This window comes from Babylonia areolata, chromosome 2, assembly GCF_041734735.1.
Source record: "Babylonia areolata isolate BAREFJ2019XMU chromosome 2, ASM4173473v1, whole genome shotgun sequence".
Taxonomy (NCBI): Eukaryota; Metazoa; Mollusca; class Gastropoda; order Neogastropoda; family Buccinidae; genus Babylonia; species Babylonia areolata.
Genome location: NC_134877.1, coordinates 18,228,643 through 18,246,864, shown reverse-complemented (window position 1 = coordinate 18,246,864; position 18,222 = coordinate 18,228,643). Strand labels below are relative to the sequence as shown.

The 18,222-nt window shown below is 41.3% G+C and overlaps 1 protein-coding gene across 2 annotated transcripts; it reads right to left on the bottom strand.

The window, feature by feature from the left end:
- Positions 1 to 2,613: 2,613 nt before the first annotated feature.
- Positions 2,614 to 17,992, bottom strand: LOC143279330 (kelch-like protein 18). Of its 2 annotated transcripts, none has more exons than XM_076583347.1 (9): positions 17,926 to 17,992; positions 16,339 to 16,974; positions 15,593 to 15,784; positions 14,244 to 14,367; positions 11,486 to 11,667; positions 9,199 to 9,379; positions 7,178 to 7,293; positions 6,186 to 6,295; positions 2,614 to 4,235 (listed from the first exon to the last, which is right to left on the bottom strand). In XM_076583347.1, exons 2-9 carry the CDS (start codon positions 16,894 to 16,896, stop codon positions 4,001 to 4,003), a joined length of 1,698 nt encoding a protein of 565 aa, XP_076439462.1. In that variant the 5' UTR covers positions 16,897 to 16,974; positions 17,926 to 17,992; the 3' UTR covers positions 2,614 to 4,000. The 2 variants fall into 2 exon arrangements, with proteins under 2 accessions (XP_076439462.1, XP_076439464.1); XM_076583349.1 differs by lacking the exon at positions 17,926 to 17,992 and adding an exon at positions 17,477 to 17,768.
- Positions 17,993 to 18,222: the final 230 nt, after the last annotated feature.

Below are 18,222 nucleotides of genomic sequence, written 5' to 3'. Positions count from 1 at the left end.
TTAAATGTTGGTCAGGCACAGTGATGATGGTGTCTAGATGTGCCTGGCACACAGCCAACTCCAGCTGTAGGTCACAACTGATTTGTTTCCATTTATGTTTGTAACACACAGCCATGATGGTGTCTAGATCTGCCTGGCAAACAGCCATGTCCCGATGTACTTGTACTGGTATTTGTGGAACTGGAGATCTGTTTTTCCGCTGCACTGGCAGAAAAAAACAAGTGCAGGTTATGATCATATCTTTATAACTGGAGTTCTGGAAGTTCCTGGCCAATAACCCGGGTCAAACGCCTTCTGAGGTTTAGGCACGCCACCTCAAACAATCCACTGATGGAGATTTAGACATTTTGTTCATACACATTCAGTATGGCCTCACATCCTGTGAAGTGAAATCTACGGGGGTTGAAGCTAGAGGGAACACCATACTCACCACCAGCTTGGACATTGCCAGCAATGAGCTGTGTGATTATCATGCAGTAAAAGATGTGCAGACCACTGCATTCTTCTGCGAAAGTGACGAATTGCCTCCAGTCAGAGAGCACATGACGCTGTCAGGTGAAGATCTGATGAAGCTGAAGCAGTGGTGGTGCTGTACTGTGGCCAAACATGTTTCCGCACTGACCAAATCATAGTACAATGAGTGCTGCTGGCCAGTCCCAGTGCCGACAGTCCACATGCATCGATCAATGTGAGGCAGTCACTAAGCTACACACCAGACGATATCCTGCACTGTTGCCAAGACACATTTTTGGTGCTGGGTAGTAACTCTTCTGACTGAACATGCACAGGACCCTTCTAACTAACTACCCCAGAGACATCAGTCACTTTGTCATGAGCTGGCTAGAGTGAGCACTTGACCTTCACACCAGTGACTGCTGTGAATCTGCCCACTCTGAAGATTGACATGAACTGACCAGATACATGGGAATGAGGGGAAATGGAAATTGGTCATTATGAAAGCAATGCGTAAACAGCCACAGAATTTTTATTAATATGTAAGAATAAGTAAGAAAAGTGTGCCCCGAGCATGGTCTGCACAGCACAGACTGTTTCTTTTGATTATTCACCACCAATGGTAGTCTCTTTCAGGTCTGGACGAATTTGGAACAGCTTGTTATGTTCCACACTGCATCTGTGCGTTAGCCAAAAAACAAGAAGAGGTCATGCTTGTATTTGTGGAATTGGAGTTCTGTTTTCCCGCTACATTGGCGGAAAAACAAGTGGAGGTCATGGTCGTATTTTTGGTCCTGGAGTTCTGGAAGTTCCTGGCCAGCAAGCCGGGTCCAGTGTCTTCTGAGGATTTGGGTGCGCCATCCCAAACCATCCACTGATGGAGATTTTGACATATCTTGTGACACATTCAACACGCCTTAAATGCTGTGATGTGAAATCTACGGGAGCTGGAGCTAGAGGGAACACCATATACACCAGCTAGAACACTGTAAGCAAGGAGCTGTGTGATGATCATGAGGTGAAAGATGAGCGGACCACTGTATCCTTCTGCGTACTTTTGACAATATGCCTCCAGCCGGAGAGCCCATGGAGCTATCAGGGCAGAACTGATGTATCTATCAATGTAAGGCAGTCATGAAGCAACACACCAGAGGAGACCCTGCAGTGTTGCCAAGACAAATTTTTGGTGCTGGGTAATAACTCTTCTGATTGAACATGCACAGGATCCTTGTAACTAACTACTCCAAACAGAAGGACGTCATGGCCAACTCGTCTCACTGGGTTTCTCAAAGGGAAAATTAGGAATAGGACGGCGGCTTTGAGAATTAAATCTTGGGGGAAGATATTGTCATGGATAGACAGACAAAATACTGTCAGTCAAAGAATGCACAGCCTTCAACAAAAACAAAGTTATCAAATCTTCTTGTGACACCATCATACCATTATCTAGGAGTGAAGTGAAAAGGTCACCTGAAAAATGGTTTCTTTTATCAAGGTCAAGCAAACATGTCCACATGTTCTTCAGTACCAAACACCAAACATTTCTGATAAACATATCAACAAACTGTTTGTCTCTAACAAACATATCCACACATTCTTCAGTACCAAACATTTCTAACAAACATGTCCACATATTCTTCAGTAGTATCAAACATTTCTAACAAACATGTGCACACATTCTTCAGTAGTACCAAATATTTCTAAGCAACATGTCCACACATTCTTCAGTTGTACCAAACGTTTCTAATTAACATGTCCACACAGTCTTCAGTAGTTCTAAACATTTCTAACAAACATGTCCACAAATTCTTCAGTAGTACCAAACATTTCTAACAAACATGTCCACAAATTCTTCATCAGTACCAAACGTTTCTATGCAACATGTCCACACATTCTTCAGTAGTTCTAAATGTCACGTGACTGGTAAAGGTTGAGGACCCACCTACCACCCGACCGGCCCCACGCAATCTAATAAAAGAAAATTTAAGAAAAATGGGTCTCCGGATCCTCGCACGCTCAGTTAAGTGCAGCCAACACCAAGAAATTACACACAATACAAAACTTTATTCACTCACTGACACAGACATACTGACAACCGAAACAGCAGTGAGGCCTTAACTATTTCCCCCCCCCCACTCCCTCCCAATCTTACTAACCCACTACCCATAATTCGCCTCACTATGTCAAGCTTTGTTGTTTTTAAAGAGGAAAAAAAAAAAATCACATTCGCTCGAACACACACTCACCCCTCTTGTGCACTCTCTCACACATGCACACGCATCCTCTACCGTCCATGTCGGGCTTGCATTGGTCCTGAACACAGTGGTCTGAGGCACGTACGAACCGCCAAGATGTCGGCAGACTGAGAGTCCTGGACTCCCTGCAGGCAGCCGAAGTGTTGGGATACACGGCGAGCACACCCCAGTGAGACAGTAGTTTACGCGGGGCGAGGACAACACAGATGATGTAGCCAGGTCACACTCGGGCACTAGAGGGGACTGCAGCATCCGGGAAGATGGCCGATACACGGGAGTACCGTAAACTCCAGAGAGGACATCAGGCACCCAGGGAAACTGTAGGAATTGTCTGACACTCTTCGGAGCTCAAGAGCTCGTGAGGGAAAAAAACATAAGGGAGATTAAATCCCTGGAATTGGAACATAGTTCCAGACCTCCTGGTCGGACACAGACCCAAACCAAACCAAACCGAATCGGCAAAAAAAAACTCCTCACTCCAAAATGAAAGGAGCAGGACTGGAAAAACAAACCTCTCCCTGACTGGGTGCAACTGCCAGTGATTGAAACAACTTCTGATGCCCACGACATCAACAGGTGAGCTTTTCATCAAACCTGCAGCTCAGCTTAACGTGCTGGTATACATGCATGAGAAAAAGAAAACAACAACCTGAACTGACTACGAGGGAGGGAAGGAACACACACTCAACGCACACGTAAACATGCACACACACATGCACGCACACACTGAAAGAAAGAAAGAAGGGAAAAAAAACGAAAATCAGACATATTCGAGGGGTCAAGTTGACCAAAATTCCCTTCCTTCTGTCACTAAACTGTCACACGCGACACTAAACATTTCTAACAAACATGTCCACACGTTCTTCATTAGTACCAAAAGTTTCTAACAAACACGTCCAAAAATTCTTCAGTAGTGCCAAACATTTATAACAAACATGCCCACACATTCTTCAGTAGTAATAAACATTTCTAACAAACATGACCACATATTCTTCAGTAGTACCAAACATTTCTGACAAACATGTCCACACATTCTTCAGTAGTTCTAAATATTTCTAAGGAATATGTACACAATGTTCTTCAGTATTACCAAATGTTTCTCAAAAACATGTCCATACAGTTGTTCATTACCAAACATTTGTAACAAAAATATCAACATATTCTCCAGTAGCTATCTTTTCCAACAAACATTTCCACACATCCTTCAGTAAGTACTAAACATTTCTGACAAACATGTCCACACATTCTTCAGTGGTACAAAAAAAGTTTCTAAATCAAACCTTAGACTTTAATTAAACAAACCCAAACCTTCCTCGCTGATGCTGCAAATGTCCCACGACGCTCCAGGCCCGAGTGTTCTTGTTGTACTTCTCTATGGAGGTCAGGTAGTTCTTCCCATCGTGGCCACCGGCAGCGTACACAGCATCCCCCAGCACTGCCACCCCAAGGCCTCGGCGGGGGATGCTCAGATACTGCAGCACTGTCCACTGGTCAGCATCAGGGGTGTACATTTCAGCACTGGACAAACTGCAAACACACAAAAACCAGCTAAAAAACATGTTTGTATGCAAATTGTGTCTGAATATAACTAATCAGAACAGCAAATGATGCAACTGCTGTCCCATCTATCTGGGCTAGAATATGATTATAGTGAAGAGAGTCTTGCCCAAGTTACATCCCCAGACTTGGCCATGAGGGCTTTAGGACAGTTGGTGTTGGGATGATCTCCAAAGGCCAGCTAGCCCCCATGGCTGCAGAGCTCAGAGCCGATGCAATCTTGCCTCCTAGTTTCAGAGTCATAGTCCTTCACATAAGACTAAGCTGTAGATGAATTCCCATTGCAATGGAGAAACCGTTGATTATACAGCTTTCACTTTGCTGTTGGTCCAACTGTAAGCTTATATCAATCTCTGATAGAAGTTGAGCGTTCAGCAATATATTTGCAGGCTACTGACAAGAACACTGGTTCTTATCTTTGAAAAAAAAACAAAAAAAATTCTTGGTACAAATTCAAGCCAAAAAAACAAAAAACAAAAAAAACAACAACAAAAACACCATGTGTGCAAGTGTGCACCTGATTCTGTTTTCTGTGTATGCTGTTGAGGTGTTGTGTGTGGAGGGGAGGGTGAGACTGATTTTGAGAACCGTAATTAGAGACGTGATGTATGTTATGTGTGTCGAGTGTTGTGTATGATGCTTGTATTTTGTGTGTGTGTGTGTGTGTGTGTGTGTGGGTAGGTACATAAATTACTGTTTTGAGTTTGGCAGGATGCTTGTGCAGGGTTATGTATACATGTACATTGTCACAAAAAATGTTTAAATGCATTTTTTTTACATGTCAGTCGGTTTTTTTGGGTTTAAAAAAAAAATTTTTTTTTACAGCAGATCAGTGTAACATATATGAATTAATCCACATACTTTGTTTAACACCTCCATAAAATACAAAAGTAATGCACTGTTTTCCCTGGCTTGTATTGAGTTTGTTGACATAAACACTGGCAGCTTTAGCTTGGATAATATTTCCAAATTCTATTGACAGCTAGCTAGAAGTAGAAAACAAGCCTATGTCATGAGGTAATCCTTTATTTCAACCATCTGGTTGGGTTACTTGCTGTGTTTTGACTCACTTATAGCATGCTCAGCAAAATGGTGACACCTGACTCAAGCTGCATGACTGAAATGCACCTAAACGACTAGAACTGCTTTCTTTAGCTGATGATCAGAAAGAATTAAAGTGTCAACTTGAAGAAGAAGACAGTGATGAACTTTTATCAGCCGATTCAACAGAAAATAATGGGGACACTGAAGAGACTGGCAAGATCGATGAACAGTGAGTGATGTCAGCTGGACAGAGCAGATCCCACCCACATGACTGACAGTACTGTGACTGAAATAGCAGGACACATTGAGAGCCACATTCTTGGCCCTGAGCCAGCGCAGATGAGGTGTAGAGGCAGAAATAGGGTGAGGGGACTGAGGGTAACTGTACTGGGTCAGAGAGAGGACAGAGGAGTGGGGCGGATGCTGAGAGGGTGTGGCCTTGCTGTGTTTGAGAGGATCAATGTAGCGCTAACAAACAACATTAAGCCTGTTATTGCCGACTTCTACAACAGTGGACTGAAAAAACAGACCCACAGAGCACAGACTGCACTGACTTTTTCTCTCTTTTTGTAGATGATACTCAGAAATGTGTCGATGAAACCAATTTGTATACACACACTCCAACAGGTACAGGCAAATCCAGGCAGGCAGGTAAAAAAAAGTATTCCAGACTATCAGCACGGACAGATGCAAATGTTTGGAATGAAACAGTTTGATTTTCCAAGGTTCATATCACATAACCTGGCCCCTGTTCTTTCTTTCCCCTCTTTTTTCAACTATTAGAAAACAAAACAATCTCATGCTAACAAATATAACATATGTGAACGTTTTCCTGGGAAATTAACAACAACAACAAAAAAGAACAAGTCTACTCACCACTGGTTCTCGCTGCTGCCTCCGACAACAATGATGTGACCATCCAATATGGCAGCGTCACACATGGACCTAGATTCATGCATACTCGCTATAGCCACCCAGTGTCGAGTCTGCACACACAGAAATAAATGTACACAGATAAATGCAATGAAACAGATGAGAGAAAACAAAATAAAAAAAACAAACAAAACAGCCAATGTTGTGTCTGCACACAAAGAAATGTATACCACTCAATCCAGTGAAACAAGATCAAAGAAAATAAAACAATATACAAATAAAACAAACAGCTCACACCCAAGCTGCCCCTCACCCCCAACACACACACTTCTCCCCGCGTGCCTCTCATACACTTACACACACACAGACACACAGTCTCTCTCTCTCACACACACACACTCACACACACACACATACACACACACACACCTTCAGTCACACGCACACTTACTCACTCACAACACACATGTATGCAAGCTTTTTTTCTTACAAAGAACAGCACATCACATTAAACTAAATCAATCTTTGGTAGAATGTACAATGAACATTTCCCCAGGAAACCACACTCAAATGTACAAATGTTTTCCACTAATCAACATTAACATCCTTTTGTGCACCCTTTTCTTTAACCAAGTAGCTCTATAGTGAAGAACACTTGTTGTTGTTTTTTTTTGTTTGGTTGTTTGTTTTTTTTGCTTCCTTTGAATTATCCTGCCAAAATCAGATTACTAACCAAATGATCAACAAAAGATTCAGCTCTAATTTTACCATCACCCACGGACTGTAGAAGCACACGAAGTCACTTTCAAGACAATGACAGTGACAAATCAAGATTGAATTTTACATGGATGCAAGTGCACACAAGGAACAAACAAACACACATGAATAAAAATAGTTGCACATTTGCCTATGCATTGATGTGTGCATGAATGTACAAAGATACACTCACATATTTTTTCTACACTCTGATAAATGTTAAAAACCATAAAACTTACCAACATATCATATTTTTCTGCAGAGTGAAGATCAGTATTTCCATCATACCCTCCCATGACATACAACTGGTTCTTCAAACACACAGCTGATCCCATGCTTCGAGGTGTCTGAAGTTCTGTAAAAACACACAAAAAAACCCCATAGAAATTAGTACTTTATTATACTTCAGTCAAGAAAATAAGACAGTATGATTCCTGCAGGTGTTAATACCTAACTGTTAAAAATGGTGAACATAATGATAATATGAATAACAGGTATTTATGATGCATTCTACCTCCTTAGCACAGGCGCAGAAAGTGCTGACAATTAACATCAATGTAGGAGTGGGGGGAGTGGGGGGGGGGGGTGATGAAATGGCTACATAACTGACAACCCAGTGCACTGCAACCAAGGCTTACATGCAAGACAATTGGAATGTGCCAATGACGAACCACACACACACTCATACACTCACCACACCCCTGAACCTAAACATCCCTGAAAGCAGATCCACACGTTTGTGTTTTGAGGCCAGATTTCAACTCAGATTTTGTTTCAGCATGCCACCTCTAAATTTCCGAGAATACAGGTGGGTGAATCCGAAAAGCAGCAGGAAAATTTGAGCTATGACCCTAGGCTGTGTAGTCCCATTATTTCCATTTCAGCCCAAAGCATAAGCAACTCTGGATAGGAGCCAGCCACAGTCTGAAAAAAAAAAAAAAAAAAAAAAAAAAAAAGTGATGAGGCTCGAACACACTTCCTCCTAGTCTGTCTGCGACACTAACATTTCACCACAGCAGCTGGTTATGCCTGTTTTTTTGCGCACATAACTGACTCTGGTTTGATACTGTCATCACATCACATGGAAGAATATCTCCTTCCATTTTAACCAGGCTGTGCAACAACAGCAATACATGACACTTAAAACTAAATATAACACATAACTATACAAGTCAAACTATTTCCCCTGGCATCACTTTTTTGTTACTGTTTTGCAGCCACATCGCTGTTGTATTCTGAAATAATATGTATGATGACGTACATATGTTTGTGTATGTATGTTACTATGTATTGTGTGCATTTATACATGAATGCATGTGCGTGTATGGATATGTGTATATTTATGTATATGACATACATGCTTGTATATTTGCATGTAATGTCTGTATCTCTATATATTTATCACTGTACAAGATCGACAATAAAATCAAATAACTGAATAACATGTGCACTTCAACTCTGAACTGGTGCTGGTTTCTGTGTTCTCTTATTAAGCAAGCACTGGAACTATGGTTCTGACAAACTTTTCTCTTACTATCTCTGTTCTCTTACTATAAGGATATAAAACTGAAACTGAAAAAAAACTAAAAAGAAACCATACTATTTCAAAAGAAAAAAAAAAGAATGGGTTATGCACATTGAGATCAATATATATTTGATGCATGTGTGAGGTGTTTGATTGGCTAAGAGCAGATCGGGCACTGTTAACCGTGAGAAATTTGGCCAAGCAGAGCAAACCGATAGGCTAGTTTGCATCAGTTTGACATGGTACAGTATATGACACCAAAATATATTTGATGCATGTGTAGGTAATGCTGAAAAATAATTTCACAAAAATAACATGTTCATTATTTCATGTACAAGATAACATTTCAATGCACAGTTTTTATGTTTGGTTGGTTGTTTACTGGGTTTTTTCTTTTGTATGCATGTGTGTGTGTGTGCGTGTGCATGTGCGTATGCGTGTGTGTGTGCATGCTTTATCTTTTTTTTTCATCAAATCCTTGATGTCTTTTGAATTTTTCTTGTGGTTGTTTTATCTGATGATTTGTTGGCATGGTCATTACTACTATCTGTATGATTGTTGTTCAAATCAAACAGAATTTTATAGTTTAAAAAAAAAATCTTAATGATTTGTCGACATGGTTGTTCCCACTATCTCTGTGACTGTGTTGTTCAAGTGAAATCATATTTTTTAAAAAATCATGATAAATAAAATTCTTTTACAACCTGTCCTCAGGGAGCACAGATCTGTTGTTACCTGCGCTGTTTTCCCAGCAGTTGATCTCCACATCATACACCTCCACAGAGGACAGGGCTCGCTGGCCGTCGTGTCCTCCAATGGCAAACACCCGCCCCTCCATGGCAGCCACCATCACACTGGTGCGAGTTTTGCACATGGGTGCACATGTACTCCAGGTGTCCTTCTCCATGTTGTATGCCTACAATACAATAAGATGCAGTGCAGGATTCACCCCTGTTTGGTGCGTGAAAGCTTGAGGCATCCTTCTCCATGTTGTACACATAATATACAATGCAATACAATATTTCCTCACAGGGGAAATTTCTTCCTACCAAAACACACATCAAGAATCATGTGAATGCAATGGTGAGAAAACACAGACATACAGACGCGCACATATCTTTTTTTTCTTACAAAGGACAATAACAGTATAAAAATTCAAGGGGGAAAAATCATACATTTCTGAACATAGTTCCCCTCCATCTTTCACTACACACACGTGCGCGCACACACACATACACACTCACCCAGCTCTATTTTTTCTACCACTGTTGCACACAGAGATGGCTCATGGTACAATAACAAACCAGTTTGAATATCTGGTTGTCCTTGCCCTCGGTGTACTCAACCTGCCACTGCGGTCAGTCATACAACTGTCAAAATCTTTCCTCAACGGATGTTTCTTGTCTTGTAGAATGTCAGTCCGTCAACCGTCTGTTGCAGTGTGTCCAGAGTGTCTGGAGTTCACTCTATAACTCCTCCCACCTCTTTTAATTTATTACCTTATTATCTTGTCTTGCCCTGTGTGCAATATGCAGGGGTGTACAAAGATCAGTGAACAAACACCGCCACAATTCACTGTGTTTTTCACAAATAGAGCGATGATCTCTTTAGAAAAGTGCCACCAGAGCAAATATGACCAAAAATTAAAATACTTGCAACAGGGGAAGAATAAGTCATACATTTTGTTTTCTCTCTCACACAAGAACTGAATAAAACAACACACAACTAAATTCCTATGAAATCACACTACAAAGATGAAAAAAGAGATAAGAAAAGTTTTGCCAGTGTACTCAAAACACATCTAATAGATAGACATATCTGGCCTCAAAACACATCTCTACAAATCTGCTGTCATCGGATCTCTAGGTGTTGGTGTGTGGTGTTGTGATGGTGGTGTTAGAGTAACTGCGTGTGTGTGCGCGTACATATTTGCATGCATGTGTCTTCTTCTTCTTCGTAGTTGAGGGCCCACAATCAAACGTGTTGATTATCCTGGCACCTAAAACTGGGGGTGGGGGGTGGGGGGGGGTGTCGCTGCTAATATTGTGCACTTAATGTTCATTGATGATGTGAAGAAGAGGCAGAGGTAAAGATGGTATTACTCCACTGCTGTTCAGGGGTATGGGGGTGGGGGAGTGGGGAGGTACAGAAGGTAGCCGGATACGGGATTAGGGTGGGGGAGGTGGGGATGGGGTGGGGGAGGTGGTGTGGGTGTGGGACCCTTGACACAAAAGTGTCAAATGTTTTGGCCTCCACAGCTTCTTGGGGCAGACAGTTCCAGTCTCTGATGGTCCTAGGCAAAAATGAAGAGCCTCTGTACTGTGTTCTGGTGGTGATGATAGAAAACTGTTGGTTGTGTCCTCGGCGCTGGTGAGACAGCAGTGGGATGAGTTTCCGTTTGAGGTCTGGACAGTGGGCTTGACTTTTTCTTCTTCCTCGTTCGCCTCCCGTTAGATGAGCAGCCCGGTGTCCTCGATGAAGGCTGCCGTCCGTCACAGCTCCTCCAGGGTGCCGTACAACTTGGCTTCCACTGCTGTCGGTGTTGGTCAGTACTTCCTCCTGGATGCTGCATGCGTCATACAGTCTTGAAGGATGTGGTCGGTTGTCATTGGTCCCTCACCACAAGGGCACTCTCCACTCTGTCCAATGCCAAATTCTGTGTGCATGTGGAGAGGGCTTGACTGACCAGTGCAGATTTTGTACAGCATCAAGAGCCTGGAGGACTCGTGTTGCTTCTCCAGAGAGGGCCAGCTGAACGACTTTTAACATATCTTTGACGCACTGTGTGAATGCTTGTGTGTGCAAGCTTGCATGTGCGCATTGTTTGTACGTGTGTTTGTTTGTATGCATGCATGCCTCTGTGTGTGTGTGTGTGTGTGTATGTGCGCATGTGTGTGTATACCACTTTCTGCAAGGCATCTAGAGCACTGTTTGGAGAATAGGCACAATACACAATCTCATCATCCTCATCTTTCTATACACATTCACATTATCATTATCTTTATTATCATCATTATCATACCTCCACAGTTCTGACAGCAGTGGCACCATCCGATCCGCCAATGGCATAGATCACGTTGTCCATCATCACCACACCAAGACTACGTCGAGCGTTCGGCATGGAAGCAAACTGTTTTGTGGTGTTGTTCAAGGGGTTGTATCCTTCCAAAATAGGTAGCAATTCTCGGCTGGCTGCTTCACCTCCTTTCACACATAAGATAACATACTGATCAGAACACACACACAAACACATACGCACACACACACACACACAAACCCAAAATGCTATGCATACAGTTTCAGTTTCAGTAGCTCAAGGAGGCGTCACTGCGTTCGGACAAATCCATATACGCTACACCACATCTGCCAAGCAGATGCCTGACCAGCGGCGCAGCCCAATGCGCTTAGTCAGGCCTTGAGAAAAAAAAAAATTATTATGCATACAAACAAAATATAATTAAATCAGAACAGCTGGTATCACCGGGACCCATTTGGCCATGGCCCTGTTCACTTAAAGGCTAGTGTAAATCCATGCATCCAGAGAGGACAACAGAATCTGCAGGGACTGAGGGAGTAATTCCACTGGCTAATTGAAAAATGGCAAAACTTGGGAAAGTTGTGTCTGCGGACATCATCAGTCACAATACTTAACACAAGCACTGATGCAGGAAGAAGGGTAAAAACGCTTATCTGCGAATAGCGTCTGTGAGGGTCTGGGTTCTTTTCCCACTCTTGCCCTTTTTCCCACACTGCAGACTTCTTCTTCTTCTGCATTCACTCGTATGCACACGAGTGGGCTTTTACGTGTATGACTGTTTTTACCCCACCATGTAGGCAGCTATACTCCGTTTTCGGGGGTGTGCATGCTGGGTATGTTCTTGTTTCCATAACCCACCAAACGCTGACATGGATTACAGGATCTTTAATGTGCGTATTTGATCTTCTGCTTGCATATACACATGAAGGGGGTTCAGGTACTAGCAGGTCTGCACATATGTTGACCTGGGAGATCGTAAAAATCTCCACCCTTTACCCACCAGGCGCCGTCACCGTGATTTGAACCCGGGACCCTCAGATTGACAGTCCAACGCTTTAACCACTCGGCTATTGCGCCCGTCACTGTAGACATCAAACTGAGTGTCTAGTCATTTGGATGAGACAATAAACTGAGGTCCTGTATGCAGCAGCATGTACTTCATGCACTGAAAAAGTACCCATGGCAAAAAAATGTTTTGTCATCTGGCAAAATTCTGTACACGAAATCCTCTCTGATAGGTACGCAAATATATATATAAACGTGCAAACAAGGCCTGACTAGCATTGGCTAATGCTGCAGTCTGGCATCTGCCTTGCAGATGATGTGTAGTGTATAGTGGAGTGATGGCCTAGAGGTAACGCGTCCACCTAGGAAGCGAGAGAATCTGAGCGCGCTGGTTTGAATCACGGTTCAGCCGACAATATTTTCTCCCCCTCCACTAGACCTTGAGTGGTTGTCTGAACGCTAGTCATTTGGATGAGACGATAAACCGAGGTCCCGTTTAGCGCACGTAAAAGAACCCACGGCAACAAAAGGGTTGTTTCTGGCAAAATTCTGTAGAAAAATCCACTTTGATAGGAAAAACAAATAAAACTACACGCAGGAAAAAAAAAAAAAAATGGGTGGCACTGTAGTGTAGCGACGCGCTCTCCCTGGGGAGAGCAGCCCGAATTCCACACAGAGAAATCTGATGTGATAAAAAGAAATACAAATACAAATACAAATTTGTCCGAACGCAGTGACACCTCCTTGAGAAACTTAAACTGAAACATAACACATAAACAATATTTTCTATTCCTGAACAGTTCTAATTTCTACACCAGAGCAAAAAAAGAAGATACCAAACACTATCATAGCTATGAAAAAAGAGGTAAAAATCCATCACAGAAGCACCAACTCATATATGCTTTTTTCTTCCTTTTAAAAAAAATAAATAAACTATCACCAGTAAACTGGCAAATACAACAAAAAAACCTACAAAAAAACAGAATTTCAAAGAGCTCTGTTCAGCCATTTTCCCTTGGATTATCACTGTCACAGGGCTTCATACTTTAATTTTAACCAAGGTCTTCATCAATACTGATGTTAAAGACAGTACTGATCAACCCTTTGAAAATGAGATAACGCATAGAAACTGAGGGCCCTTAGTGAAAGACCACATCACATTTATTATTTCATTATATATATTTAGGGTCTCCCATAAATGCATACTTTTACTCAATTAATGGTTTAGTTTCTTGTCATACTACTCTTTAACTTCCTAGTAAATCAACTTAAATTTTTAAGTAACAATACTGATTCTGGGAATGCACTTGCATAATAATAACTCGAGTCTGTGGCACTGACAGTTCTAACAGAGAATGGATTGACTGTTATTTGAAGTACTGAGGGGGACTGATCATATCAATTATTTACTTTTTCAGCATAATCATGGCTAGCTATAGTATATAACACAGTGGACACATGGCAAGTCTGAAAATAAATTTCTGTCACAAAATGATTGAACGCACGTTAATACATGAAATACAAACATTGAAACAAGGATATAATTATCTCAGAAGCTATTTTAGATACTGATCTGAAATTGTGTGTATGTTCTATCCTTGTTAACCTTGTCTTTGGTTTGAGACAAGAAATAGCCAATAACACATGGGAAAATGAGTGGTCCCATCTACTGTACAATGGACTGAAACATGAGCTGTCTGATTCTCACTGAGTGAAACTGTCCAGCTGATCAGCTTACCAACGGCGTGCAGAAAATCAGTGGTTCCAAATCCAATGCGAGGCTGAGCCAGAAGAACTGCTTCATTGAAGGCAAAGTTGTTCAGATCAGGATGGAAAAGACTTGACTGGAATGCACGGGCTTGCTGTCATGAAAAAAAAAAGAAAAGAAAAAGATTTTGAATGATTATTCATTGCTTAGAATGTTTTCAGAAATTTTAAACTCCAGTCCAGTTGGTATCCTCCTTTGATGCATTATATTTAATACTGTTAATTATATTTACATTGTTGTAGGTTAATACTTGTTGATATGCATATACATATTCTCCTTCCCATGACAACTCATTCAATACACACCACCTCTTTAGACTTTTTCTTATAATATACTTTTCCTCTGATACATAACATGAACTTTTTTTTTTTTTTTCTTTTTTTTTTTTACACACTAATATTCACATACATTCCCTTTCCTTTATACACTACTTTACTCCTTTCCGTCTAAAAACATTTATAGTGAATAGACGTTAAACTGAAGAAAACACACACACACACACATCACCTTAAGTTCCATGTATTTTTGTCAATAACTTTCAATTTACATTATAAAAGGAACACAAACTAAGAACAATGATTCAATATATCCTTGTAGAACACATAAATCTATTCTAGAAAATCTTTCAAGTTAAAAAAAAACAAAAACAAACAAACAACAACAACAACAACAAAAAACAGCACAGCAAATCATTATTGAAACTAACATCAGATTAATATCAATGTTTCAATCAGTGCCTTAGCCTAACTCAAAAGCAAGAAGTTTGGGGCACTCCTGAAAGGTCAGTTAAGTCTTAACTAAGACAATTCAGAAAAATGGTGTACCTGAAAAGCCTACTCTATATCACATGGCACTGATGATGCTGCTGATGATTATGATGAGGAAGGATGAAAGGATGTATTTCAAAAATCCCACTTTCAGTCTCAACCTTGAAAGATGCGGAAATCAAATATCGTTGTTATAAATGAAAAGAAAATTAATTTGTTAAAAGTTTACCAAAGACACATTTATATATACATCATAATTCATACACATAGATTCAGACATTTGAGATACCCGAGACAAGTTTGTAAGTAGAATATTATATAACCTGAATCATTTATACACATAAGCAACAACAACAAAAAAGTAAGGTTCTTTATCTCTATAGTCTATCTTTTGTTGCTTAGAGCCCAGCTGACCCAACAGAAGCTTGTCAGATATGAAACACTGTAAATACTGGTCCTGCAAGAACCTGGAAAACAAAAAGTAAAACAAACAAATACCTGGAAAAGAAAATGAAATGCAAGTACAAAATATACACTAAATATCAACCACACCTGTAGATACTCGCGACACTGCTCATTGTTGGTGAACAGCTTGTGCGTTCTGACTTTGCCCATCAGAAACTCCCAGCGGACCAGTGGCAGGCGGACTTTCTCCATGATCTTCACCGTGTCCTCAGCACGCTCTTCTGGCGAGTGATCCAGCCAGCGCATCACTGCTGTGTACACATCTTCCTCTTTCTTTACCTGCATCAAGTCTCAAGCCTATCAACAACCAATGTTAGGACTTTTTTTTTATGTGGAAGCTTTTTCTGTTTCCCTTAAAACTGATAAAAGACAGTGTTAAGATATATCTGCTTTCTTCTAGTGATACACATTACATTTTGATGACTATGTTGCTTATCCTGTAATAAGAAACTCTAGGGAGAGCTGGAAACTACAAGGTCTTCAGAGAAGAAGCCCCCCCCACCCCCACCCGCCAGTCAAGTGTTTCTGCCCGTAGCTCCTTACATTCTAAGGGGGCCTGGCTGCACCCAGGTCATGACTCTTGGATTCCCTTGTGATAGTTATATTGCTGCCTTTTTTTTCTTTTCCCAACCTGGTCCTCAGCAGGTTCAAACCTGCTTATCATGTGTCAAAAACTACAATGACAATTATTCATTCTTTGTCAGAGAAAGATCTACCTGTATCTGTCTGCCTGGCTGGCTGTGTCTTTTGTCTGTCTGTCATCCCATCCATCTGTCCTAGTGTCTATCTATCTATTTATCTCGTGTAATTTTGCAAAATTCAGTTTCACTTACCTTTAAAGCATCACGAGCCACCAGGTTTAAAACTTGACTAGGAGACAACTGCAGGAACTCCTCATTCTGGGACACCTCAAAGAAATTGTCCTGACAGAAGCTGTCCGCTGCGGCATGGAGCCTCTTGCAGCCCAACGACTGAGCACAGTCCCGTATCCCTAAACAGTTTGATGGGTGCAACTGTTCTATCAGAAAGTTGGTGCATTTGGACTCTAAAGTTCCTATCTGCATGACAGATGCTGCGTGGAGAACCATTTGTATGTTGTCTTCAGTGAGATGTATGACAGCAGTGTATGCATACTCTACCACCATCTGAACGATGGCTGGGCTAAATCCTTGGATAGTTATATGAGATTGCTGACTTTCTGTCAACTGTGAGCAGAACATGGCACGGAAGTAGGGACTGAGGGCTGCCAACACCACTCGATGGGCTGGGATGACACGGTCGTGGACTTGTAGATGAACGTCACATAGCTGCTCCTGCTTCCACAAGGCAGACATTTCTGCCATCAAGGTTCCGTATAGGCTGGTGGTTTCTGGATCGTGATCTCCCATCATGTAAACCCCTGACAGCACTGTGATGAAGGCCCACAGTTCTCAGGTAATGTGTTGAAGTATGTGTGCCTGTATTATTTTCTGAAAATAAAAAAAGAAGGAAAGGGAGGGAGAAAAAGAGAAGGGTGATATTCATTCATGCAGTGCACTTGAAAGAAAACTGATTTTCAGTATGCTTATTCTAGTTCTAACTGGCATGATGTCAGTGTAGATTTCAGAAAATGGGAGATGCCTCAGTTGGTTAGTACTACTGCTAGTATGTTTGGGTTCACATTTAATATTATACAATGAATGAATGATAATGAAAACATCTTTACTTCAGGATTAATGGGAGGTATAATGGTTGACTCGTCATTGTAGACCTGCTAAGACAACTGCACATTAGTACATTGACGGAATCTTCTTTCTTTCTTTTTTTCAAAATGTCAAAACTGAGTCGAAAAACACATTAGTCAAAACATTTACTTAAGTTGTAATGTGGCTTCAAATATATGCACGATGCTGATATTAAAATAGGACCCAGAATTTAGGACACTAAAAAATGAAAAGTGAATGCAGAACAAGAAAAAAGTAAAATTATTACCGTTCCACCGGTTATGTCTCACTCAGTTGTGAGTTTATGCATAACGGGAATTTCCTGACTTTGTCATAACCCGATGCAACCCGACGCAGATCACTGATCACTCCCCAACGCCCACCTTCGTCCGTAACGCTTCAGGGTTCTGTATGACCTGTTCTAAAATCTACGAGATCTATCTGTAGCACAGCGCGCATACTATTGCATCCGAAAGAGGTTCAGTTTCTCCACAGACACTAACAATGAGATATTAGTGTATATCATTCTACGCTTTCTCCGGTGCTTAAAACAATAAAAGTTTTGTTGTTGTTGTTGTTTTAGGTAAAATACTGTGGGACTGGTTTCTACAAAATCCATCTAAATAATACTAATATTGGTCCCAGAATTGCAGATACAAAAGTCGGAAATTAACCAGAAAATGACAGACAATGGTCAGAGCCAACATTACTACTCACGTGTTTCTCACAATTTTGACCTTTGTCATTGTGTCGAATGTTCACGGGACTACGCAATGACGTGGCATGTGGGAGGTCGAAATCAAGTCAGCGAACTTCCTGTGTAGCAGACGACACTTTCAGTTACAATTATTCATGTATCATTGTAATGTGGAAAGCCCTTGAGTCTGGGCAAAGAGACCATATGGATTGGTGTGCAGACTGAGAGAAGCAAAGGTAAAGTCATTGGAGATGGGCAAATAAATCACAGTGCTTTTGTTGTTGTTCGGGATCAGGATTTGGGGCGTTGTTTTATAC